Source organism: Mastomys coucha, unplaced genomic scaffold (genome assembly GCF_008632895.1).
Source record: "Mastomys coucha isolate ucsf_1 unplaced genomic scaffold, UCSF_Mcou_1 pScaffold23, whole genome shotgun sequence".
In the NCBI taxonomy this organism is placed as follows: Eukaryota; Metazoa; Chordata; class Mammalia; order Rodentia; family Muridae; genus Mastomys; species Mastomys coucha.
In genome coordinates, this window is record NW_022196906.1 from 14,949,736 (window position 1) to 14,961,236 (window position 11,501).

Consider the following 11,501-nt stretch of genomic DNA (forward strand, 5'->3'; position numbering starts at 1 on the left):
TCGCCCTGGCCGCGCCCTGCGCTCTGGAGCCCTGGCCGGGCGGGGCCTGGGCGGGAGAGGGTGCGGGGGAGGGATTCACAGCTGTACGGAAAAAGTTTGCGAAGTGTGCACCACGCGCTGATTGGCTGGCTGACGTGGGGGGGGGCATTCTTGCTGGACATCACCACCAGGACGATGGGCCACGCCCACCAACCCTAGAATGCTTCTCGGACTGACTTTCTCAAAGGCTATCTTAGCCTGACCAAACTTTCAACCTCAGAGTAGAGAGATAGCTCACCAGGGAGAAAGAAGCACTTAACCTCCAAGACTTATGACCTGAGTTCTGTCCCGGACCCCAGAGAATGGACGGAGAGAGCCAACAGCTAAAAGTTGTTCTCTGACTTCCACACACGTGTCACAGCACACACACTCCCCACACTCTAGATACGTGATAAATAAATAAATATAATCTTAAAATCACCTAAACTAAAGGCCCAGTGGCCCGAGCTTTTAATTCCAGCACTCAGAAAATAGAGGCAGAAGGCTCTCTGAATTTGAGGCCAGCCTTGTCTACATAGTGAGTTTTAGGATAGCCAAAGCTACATAGTGAGACCCTATCTCGAAAATAAATATATAAAAGCACCTTTGGCCTCCCCTGGGACATGGGGCTAGGGTTAGGTTTAAAGCTATACCTAACCCTTTCTGTCTCAAGGCCCACAAAAGAAGGATTCCCAGCATCATCCCAAAGCCTGTCCTTTGAGAACTTTCCACAATCCTCACCCCAGATCCCCAACGTCTCCTACCATTCTCTAAACCTCCATGAACCTTGGAATTTGGAATTTGATGTCTGGTACCATCTTTAAACTCTCACCATTTACTCCAAAATGTACTTCTAAGCCTCCATTCAATTTCTGTGTACATTCATGTGTGTGCTTGTGTGCATGGAGTGGGGCTGTGCACATGCATGCATCCATTCCTTGACTACCAGACTTCCTCTATTTCTCTTCCCCCTTATTTTTGGTGGCAATGTCTCTCGTCGAGCCTGGAGCTCTCCACTTTGGCTATGCTGGCTGGCCACTGAACCCCAGGGACCTTCCTGTCTTTCCCTCCACAGAGACTGGATTCTAGGCAGGTGCTGATGCCCTCAGCTGTTTACATAGGTGCTGGGGATCCGAACTCAGGTCCTTGGATTCGTATCCTCACTCTTATACAACAAGCACTCCAGTGACTAAACTTTTCTTTTTTTTTTCAATTTTATGGAGTGGGGTTGGAACCCAGTGCCTCCTGTTATGTGAACACTGCCACTGAGCCACATCCCAGACTGTCCCCCAAGCTCTTAATCTCCAAGAAAGGAATTGGCCTCCATCCCTCCATTCCTTCTCATCCTCATCCTCAGATCATTCAAGGGAGACACTCACCCACCCCAATCCTAAACCTCCATCAGATGAGACCTCCCAAGGTGCCCACCCCGGCAGGTCAAGGGACACCCTGCTCTGCAGTTGGCTGATGCAGACAAGTGATTTGCCCAGAGAGAAATCCAAGTGGTGTGCCTGTTCCCAAGTGCCCCTCCTGGACAACTGAAAGGCAGTGCCAAACTGCTCCCTCCATGCCTGGGTTCCTCAGACAAAGAGTCTCTGTCCCTGGAGAGAAGGGGGTGGAGTCCCATGTAGCTGGAAGAGATTGGCTTCCCTAGGGTGGAGGGAAAACAGAGAATCTCCTCTCCCCAAGAGACAGCCTTCTCTAAACAGAAGGCTATCACAAGGTCCTATCCCTGGTCACCTTACTAGGAAGTTCTTCTGGCAGTCTACCTCCTTTTTAAAAATATTTACATATTCATCATATGTATGTATGTGTGCATGCACTCCTGCACAAATCTCACAGCTTTCCAGAAGAATCAGAAGACTACTTTGGGAGGTCAATTCTCTCTTCCCGTATTATTATTATTATTATTATTATTATTATTATTATTATTATTATTATTATTTATTTTATGTATATGAGTACACACTGTAGCTGTACAGATAGTTGTCAGCCTTCATCTGGTTGTTGGGAAATTGGCTTTTAGGACCTCTGCTTGTTCCCGTCGGCCCTGCTTGCTCTAGCCCAAAGATTTATTTATTCTTATAAATAAGTACACTGTAGCTGTCTTCAGACGCACCAGAAGAGGTTGTCAGATCTCATTATGGGTGGTTGTGAGCCACCACGTGGTTGCTGGGATTTGAACTCAGGACCTTTGGAAGAGCAGTCAGTGCTCTTACCCTCTGAGCTATCTTTCCAGGCCATTCTCCTTCTCCTCCTCCTCCTCTTCCTCCTCCACCACCACCACCACCATGATTGGAGTCCCCAGAATTGAACTCAGATCATTGGGCTTGGTAGTAGGTACCTTTATCCACCGAGACATCTGTCTGCCCCTAGTCTGACTTCTTGACCTCTGACTTTTTGAGGGGAGGGGATGTTGGGACAGAAGCCAGTCCTTGTGCATGCTGGCCAAGGGTTCTACTGCCCAGTTATATCCCCTCTGTGTCCTGACTGACTTCTGTCAGGGAAGACTTGTAGCAACACACTTCCTGTATATTCCTCTGTGAACTTTTACATGCAGAGTCAGGAAGGGAAGGAATGCTCACCCCCTCTTTAATCACACTGACACACTGTAATAAAACATTCAGAATCACTTACAAACCAAGCAGTGGGGTGTGATGTGGGACCCCAGCACCTGAGAGGCTGCCCATCTCAAATTCAAGTCCACTTGGATTACAGAAGGAGACTGTGTCTCAAAAAAGTCAAAATATTGGTGACGGGGCCAAGAGGGTGAAGACGCTTGCTGCCTGCCGAGCACACCAACACAACTGGATCCTTGGAACCCACAAGGTGGAAGGAGAGAACTGACCACCACAAGTGGTCCTCTGACCCCCATATGCATGCTGTGGCATGTGGACAGAGAGAGAGAGAGAGAGAGAGAGAGAGAGAGAAATGTAGTTTTTAAAAAGAAAGAGTCTGAACAAAGCAGCTGAAAAACGAATGTTTGTTCACTATCAGGGTTGGGCCTTAAACTATATCTCCATTTATTTATTTGTTTGTTGGTTTTAGTTGAGACAGGTTCAAAGTAAATTGCCAGCCTCAAAGAAAAAAACCGCTAAGCATGGTGGCTCACCCCTTTAATCTCAGCACTCTGGAGGCAGAGGCAGGTAGATCTCTGTGAGTTTGATAACAGCCTGGTCTAACACATCTGTTCCAGGATAACCAGGAGTATATAGAGAGACCCTGTCTATATAAAAATAAAAATAAAAACAAAATAAAATAAAATAAAACAAATGAGTAAATAAACAAATAGCTCAGACTCTCCATCCTCCTGCCTTAGCCTCCAAAGCCAGTGTTGGAATGTACAGGCCATATGCTCCTAGACTTGGTTGGCTCTAAAAAGAAACATCTGCTAGATGAGAGTTAAGGCTGCAGAAGTGAAGTCTCTGCAGCTGCCTGGCTGGGGTCAGCCTCAGTCAAGTCCTCCCTGGGCGTCCTGGCTCTGCAGGGGATCAGGTGGCTGGGGTTTAAGAGAGATGAGCTGAGGCAGTAGGCCCAGTGGGGGTAGGGCAGGGACTGTGCAGGTAACGGCACAGGTTCCTGAGAGGATCAACATGGCTTCTCGGCCTCGGAGGGTGCTCATCTCTGGCTGTTCTTCAGGGATCGGCCTCGAACTCGCTCTTCAGCTGGCTCATGACCCCAGACGACGTTACCAGGGTAAGGCCACAGCTTCTGGCACTCTCTATGATCACAGCCTCCTGGGTGTAGGTTGGCTACTACATAGGTCTGGGGAAGACCCTGGACACACAGACCCTGCTACACTCTCTCAGCTCATATATGTTTCTTTTTTTTTAAAGCTTTATTTGTTTTTATTTTATGTGTGGGGGTGTTTTACCTGCATGTGTATCTGTATAACACTTACGTACCTGGTGCCCAAGGAGGTCAGAAAGGATGTCAGATCCCCTGGAGCTGGGGTTAGAAACAGCTGTGAACCACCGTGTGAATGCTAAGAGCTGAACCTCAATCCCCCTGAGGCATCTCCCCAACCCTTCACATGTAGTTCTTGAGTATTGGATGACAGAAAGAAGTTATGAGCAAGAAATAGGGTGGTGTGTGTGTGTGTGTGTGTGTGTGTGTGGGTGTGTATACATGACAATTTAGACCAATTGGTGGTATGTTTGCCTAGCATGTATAAATCCCTGGGTTTAGTAGAACCCAGTTGTGGTGGCACATGTCTGTATTCCCAGCACTCAAGAGGTAACCAGGAGGATCAGAAATTCATGGTCAGCCTCAGCTATATAGCATATTTAAGACTAGCCTGAGTTACATGAGACCCTGTCTGGAGAGAGAAAAAACAAACAAACAAAACAAAACAAACAGGCCCATGATGGAGCATATCTGAAGCTACTATTCATGAAGTTGAGGAAGGAGGATTCTGAATTTAAGGTCAGCCTAGGACACATAGTGATACCTGACTCAAAATAAAATAGGCAAGCAAACAAAAAACTTTCAGCTCTGGATAGCGTACAGAGACAGAAGCAGAGTTAGGCAAATCTCTGTGAATTCAAGACCAGCCTGGTCTACACAGCAAGCCAGAACAGCAAGCCAGGGCTACATAGAGAGACCCTATCTCAAAGGAAGGAAGGAAAGAAGGAAGGGAGGAAGGAAGGAAGGAGGAAAGGAAGGAAGGAAGGAAGGAAGGAAGGAAGGAAGGGAGGGATGGAGGAAGGGAGAGAGATGGGGAGGAAGGAAAGAAGAAAGAAAGAGAGAAAGAAACAAAGAAACAAAGGTAGAAACAAAGAAACAAAGAAACAAAGAAATGCCGATGTAGATCTGTAATCCTAGCATTCAGTAGTAGAAGAAAGAAAACCATGGAAAGCTGATGGCCAGCCTGGGCTATAACAAGATCTTGCCACCCACCCACACACACACACACACACACACACACACACACACCAAAAAATTAAAGTAATAAAGTGAAGTGTATGGAGCCAGATGTGGTGGCACGCACCTGTAGTCCCAGCTTTTGAGAGGCAGAAACAGGGAGGTCTCTGAGTTTAAGGCCAGCCTGGTCTATATAATGAGTTCCAAGACAGCAAGGGCTACATAGCAAAAAAAGAAAAAGTATGGGCTAGATAGATATATTTCTGTGATTAAGAGCAGGATCCCAGTTCAATTCCCAGCACACACAACCATCCAGGACCCCAGTTCAGAGACAGACAATGCATGCAGACAAAATACTCATATACACAAAGTAAATTATAAATCCTGAGGGGAAGTGTGAAGTGTGAGGGAGGAGCTGTCCCAAAAAGCATCTCAAAGAACGCTGGCTCCAACATCCCTGAGTTGGGTGGCAGACAATGCCCAATAAGCTGATTACAGCTCCAAGATAAAGCTCTTAGTGTATTACGGTGCACCTGAACTTCAGGCCTTAGAGGGGCTGTTAGCTACTACAGCTGTGCAGGCCATCCCTGAATCCTCTGACCCAGAGAGGAAGCTGGCAGACATTGTCACTTTGGAGCCAGCTGCCGGGGTGAGAACATGACCCCAGTTGGCAGAGCTAATTCTCCCAGCCCTCTGGGTTAGAGGTGGGCGGAGCTGTGCATGTGAGAGCATAAATTCCTCTGCGAGCAAGGCTGCATCCCTGTGGGTGGGTATACACACTGCTAAGGGGCCTTCAACAGGCTCAGAAGGTAAAGGTGCTTGCCACAGAGTCAACAACCTGAGTTCAATCCTGAGATCACATGGTAAAAGAAGAAAACCAATTACTACAAGTTGCCCTCTGAGCTATACACACACACACACACACAAATATACAAAATAAAAGTTAAACATTTTTAAAAATAATATTGCTAAAGGAGGTTGTTGTTGGTTGCAGTGTGTATGTGTGTGTGTGTGTATGTGTGTGTGTGTGTACATGTGAGTGCATGTGTGTGCCCTGGAAACAGACCTCCAGGCCAGTTGCTTCTTAGGCAACCCTTCTACCACTCAGCTACATCCCTAGCCTTCTGTTGTGTTTTTGAGACACCATCTCACTCTACAGCCCATGCTAACCTCAAATTCAAGATCCTCCTGGCTCACCAGGCAATGGTGGCACACAACTTTAATCCCAGCCCTTGGGAGGCAGAGGCAGGCAGATTTCTGAGTTCAAGGCCAGCCTGTTCTACAGAGTGAGTTCCAGGACAGAGAAACCCTGTCTTGAAAAACAAACAAACAAACAAAATTCTCCTGATTCAACATCCTGAATATTGGGGTGATAGGCATGTGCCCAGCTAACTGTATCTGAGGCCATTCTAAACAAATCTATTCTGACCCAGAATATTAATCTCACCCAGTGGGAAACTCACTCATTCTCTTCTTCCTCATTTTAAAAAATGGGAGAACTGGGGGGGGGGGGGTCTGAGGTTGAGGCCCAGTTGGTAGAAGACTTGCTTAGCACAAAAGAAGCCCTGGAGATACACATCTGCCATTCGAGCCCTCAGGAGTTGGAGGCAGGAGGAACAGCAGTACAAGTTCAACCTTGGCCATATAGTAAGTTTGAGACCATCCTGGGCTACATAAAGAGTCTGTCTCAAAAAAGAAAAAATATATATACAAATAGAAAAAGAGGTGTGTGTGTGTGTGTGTGTGTGTGTGTGTGTGTATACAAAGTTGGAGTGCGTAAACATACATGTATAACTGTGGATTTGTTAGATTGGTGCTAAATGTAAGACATGGGTCTCCATCTATGACTGTTCATGTTAGACCATAGAAATAGTTAGGCATAGTTAACTCAAATCTATCATCCCAACACTCAGGAGACTGAGACAGGAGGATCTCCACAAGTTTAAGGCCAGTTTGGTCTACATATGTAGCTGAGGCTACATAACAAGACCTTGTCTTTAAACAAAAATAGGAGGGATGCCAGGCAGTAGTGGCACACGCCTTTAATCCCAGCACTTGGGAGGCAGAGGCAGGTAGATTTCTGAGTTTGAGGCCAGCCTGGTCTACAGAGTGAGTTCCAGGAAAACCAGAGCTATACGGAGAAACTCTGTCTCAAAAACAAAAACAAAAACAAAAACAAAAACAAACAAACAAAAATAGGAAGGATAGAAAGATTGTTCAATGGTTAAGAGCACTTGCTGTTCTTGCAGAGGAACTGGGTTCAGTTCCCATCATCGACATGGTGGCTCCCAACCATCCAAAACATGCACATGGTTCATATAAATACTTACAGACTGTTAGCATTCAGAATCTGCCCGCAGCGGATATGTGGGTGGGTCCACAGAGCTGTCACCAGGACAACGGCCACCATATTCCCAGAATCCATGGGGATCACCTCCCACCTTTACCTGCGAGGCCACTACGTTACAACCCATATATATAAGACAATTCCTCCATCTTTGCTCTCTCTCTCCCTCTCTCCTCTCCCTCCCTTCACGCGCCGCGGTCCTCACCCCCCCCCCCTTTCTCCTAATTAAACCTCCAAAAACACAGAGCTGCCTGTATCTAGTATCTGTGGACGCGCCGCTAAGAACCAAACCCATCACAGACAAAAGACTCACACATTGAAAAAAAGTTAAATAAACCTTGACATTTAAAAAACAACAGTAGAAGTGCTTCCCACACGAGCTTGAGGACCTGAGTTTAATTCCCATGCCCAAGTAAAAAAGCCAGCCTTGATGGTATCTCCTTGTAATCTCAGCACTTGAGAGGCAGAGGGAAGAGGAGTCCCTGGAACTCACTCCCCTGGACAGCCTATTTGGTGAGTTCCAAATTTAGGGAGAGACTGTCAAAGAAAAAAATGTGTAGCTGGCCAGATGGATCATCAGGTAAAAGCATTTGCCTCTCAAGTCTGACAACCTGAGTTCACTCCCCATGATATGTGCCATGATATGTGTGTGCACAGACACAAACACACACACACACACACACACACACACACACACTTAATTTGTGTGGGGGAGGCAGTTGTCTCCTAAAGAATGACACCCAGGATAATCCTGTGGCCTGAATACACACATGAATGAATGTACACACAAACACACACATCCTAGAGAAACACACAGAACAAAGGAGCCAGCACTTGTCCAGCTTTGCTTTCTGCCTCCAGTGGTGGCCACCATGAGGGACCTGGGGAAGAAGGAGCCATTGGAGGCAGCTGCTGGAGAAGCTCTTGGAAAGACCATCAGTGTGGCCCAGCTGGACGTGTGCAGTGATGAGTCAGTGATTAACTGTCTCAGCCACATCGAGGGAGGACAAGTGGACGTGCTAGGTGAGACTTGATAGCCACTGGGGTCTCACACATGTACACACGTGCACGCGCACACACACACACACACACACACACACACACACACATCAACTCTTAAGTATATACCATCAGTAAGATGAAACTTCTAGCCCTAGATAAAGGGGTAGACCAGTTGTCCAAGAGTTGGGAGTACCAATCTGTTAATTAGAGATGCTAGACTCTGGGGAGGGCTGCATGGGAGAGACATCCTCTCATAAGGAGAAAAGCATATGTGGCTGGGAAAATTACTTTAGTGAGTCATTCAAAGACGGGAGGATGACGAAGCAGCCACTCATGTCCTCATGGAGCCTGCGAAGGTGGGTGGGTCTGGCCATCTTGGTGCAGTTTTGGGGCAGATGGGAATTGCTCACACATGTATGACAAAGATTCATTTTCCAGGAGCTCTTCCACCCACCCACTCTCCCAGGCCTAGAGGCTTGTACAAAATCCAAACTGCTTAATACCATCTAGGTTCCACGTGTCTCCTCCTAGACTGGCTCTGAGGACTCAGGTCCTTGGGGTAACTTCAAGCAATACTCTCTGTACTATCCCTTAGTGAACAATGCAGGTGTAGGCCTCGTGGGGCCCCTGGAGGAACTCAGCCTAGCCACCATGCAGAACGTGTTCAACACCAACTTTTTTGGGGCTGTCCGTCTGGTCAAAGCTGTGCTTCCGGGCATGAAGAGGAGGCGTCAGGGCCACATCGTGGTGGTCAGCAGTGTTATGGGGCTCCAGGGTAAGTCTGGGGATACCCTCCCTGCATCCAGGATTAGAAGGCTGTCAAATAGGTTTTAGCTCATAGTTCAAAAGAACTTGTTTTGAGAAAGACTCTGAATAGGATTGATTTATCTTGTCTGTCCTGGTGAAGGGAGTAAGCAGCAGCGATATGGATGTCATCAACAGCCATCCACATCCCAGAATCGACTCCATTTCTGGATATCCCAGAAACATCCTTTCACTCACACCCCTGAAATGCAGTGCTGCCTCAGAGCTCCTCCTCCTTGACAAAAGCCCCATCAGGCCCCAGGGATGTTAATGGTGTTGGGACTCCAAGACTCAGCAGAGAAGACACTGGAGATCTATTTGTGATGTCTGTTATGAACTTACTCTAAAAGCCTCCTACTTGCCATCTATGTTTCTGGGATCTTCTTCCTCCTCAAATCCTTCTAGACTCCCGTCTACATCCTGGACATACTCTGTGATCTCACTCCTTCCTTGGCCACCCTCTAATTGCATCTGCTATGGAGAAGCATTAACAGGTCACTGTGCTCCTGGACCCTGGGGATGCCCTAAGTAAATGAACCATAGATACAGATGGAGGGAAGTAGAGGAGTTTCCTAGGAGCAGGCGGAGCTAAAAGGTGGCGACACATTGTCCAGAATGATCTTGTATGTTATGTGTGCCCATTGCACAATCCCACCCACCTGCGATTCTGGCCCTGAGCATCCCCTCATTCAAATGCCCAAATCCACCTCATTCTGTCTTCCAAAGACCTTATTAGCCTGGGACTCACAGTGTCTGTCACTGACACATACACCTGAGTCGTCCTCTCTCTTCCCCTTCCAGGTGTCATGTTTAATGACGTCTATGCAGCCTCCAAGTTTGCTCTGGAAGGGTTCTTCGAGAGTCTAGCGATCCAGCTGCAACAATTCAATATCTTGTGAGTTGGGCACCTGGGTGGCCAGAAGGAAGGGGAGAGAGTGATTTGGGGACAGTGAAGGAGAGATTGTGGAAGGCACAGGCAGTTAACAGTTGCTCTGGAGGAGGGGACATTCTCCAGAGGTGTAGCCATGGGTGAACAGTGCAGGCCCTGTAAACAGCCCCTCACCCACTGTCTTTAAGCAATCCCCATGAAGCTCACAGGGTCACAAAAAAGAAAAAGACATTAAATTAAAAGGGAGACTGGTCGGGAGAAGGGAAGGGCCAGCAGGAGTAGGAGGAGCGAATATGATCAAAGTACATTACATGCACAAGATACCATTATTATGCATACTTAACATATGCTAATGAAAACCTTTTCAAAGTGGAAGGAGAAGGGAGAAAGGAGAGGGAGACCGGCTATAGAAAAGACAGGGAATGAAGAAAAATGAAATAATGACCACAGTGGGCCGAGGCTACAGCTTAGCAATGAGCATTTGAGCCATCTCAGCGCTACAAAATAATAACGACAACAATAATAATAAATACGGAGGGACCAGATGTTGTGGCACACAACGTCCCAGCACTCGGGAGGCAGAGGCAGGCAGATCTCTGTTATTTCAAAGCCAGCCTGAACTACATAGTGAGTTCTAGGACAGCCATGGCTACACAGTGAGACCCTGTCTCAAAAGAATAACAATAGTAATGACACCTGGAGAGAAAGATGGGAGATAGGGCAGGGAGTAAGTTGCCTGGAGCCCAACAGCCAAGCCCTGGCCCTCTTCCCAGCATCTCAATGGTGGAGCCAGGACCAGTCACCACTGACTTTGAAGGAAAGCTCCTGGCTCAGGTTTCCAAGGCGGAGTTCCCAGACACTGACCCTGACACCCTGGGCTACTTCCGGGACTTGTACCTCCCAGCCTCCAGGGAGCTCTTCCGCTCTGTGGGACAGAGCCCTCGGGATGTGGCCCAGGTAGGTGGACAAGCACTGTGGCTCAGGATGTTGGAGAGCTCTGTAAGTCCCAGAACTCAAAGTCCCCTTCCACAGGTCATTGCCAAGGTCATTGGTTCCACCAGACCCCCACTCCGCAGACAGACCAACGCTCGCTACCTACCACTGACAGTGCTTAAGGCCGTGGACCCCTCCGGAAGCCTGTATGTGAGAACTGCCCACAGGCTCCTTTTTCGATGGCCCCGCCTTCTCAGCCTTGGTCTCCGATGCCTGGCCTGTGGCTGCCTCCCAACACGTGTGTGGCCTAGACAAACAGAGCAGAACTGACCTGTGCCACCTGGAATAGCAGGACTCTGCCCGGAGACCGCACAGACTCTCTTGTTCACTCATTCAGGCCCATGGGGGAATTTTTTTTTTTTTGACAAGGTCTTACTATGTAGTCCTGGAACTCACTATGTAGACCAGGCTGGCCTCAAACTCACAGACATGGAGCTGACTCAGCCTTCCTAAGTGCTGAAATTAAAGGCCTGTACCACCACACCCAGCTGACGTTTTTGTTAATATGTACGTTTGTACATGTCCCCGGGGTGCCCTCAGAGGCCAGAAACGGGCATTAGATCCCCTGGAGCTGGACTACAGTTT

The 11,501-nt window shown here is 47.8% G+C and overlaps 1 protein-coding gene across 1 annotated transcript; it reads left to right on the forward strand.

Annotated features, from left to right (window-relative positions):
* The first annotated feature begins 3,611 nt into the window (after nucleotides 1–3,611).
* On the forward strand, nucleotides 3,612–11,186 carry Rdh8 (retinol dehydrogenase 8). Its single transcript, XM_031345649.1, has 6 exons — nucleotides 3,612–3,714; nucleotides 8,090–8,251; nucleotides 8,826–9,005; nucleotides 9,836–9,929; nucleotides 10,697–10,880; nucleotides 10,956–11,186. Exons 1-6 carry the CDS (start codon nucleotides 3,612–3,614, stop codon nucleotides 11,184–11,186), a joined length of 954 nt encoding a protein of 317 aa, XP_031201509.1.
* Nucleotides 11,187–11,501: the final 315 nt, after the last annotated feature.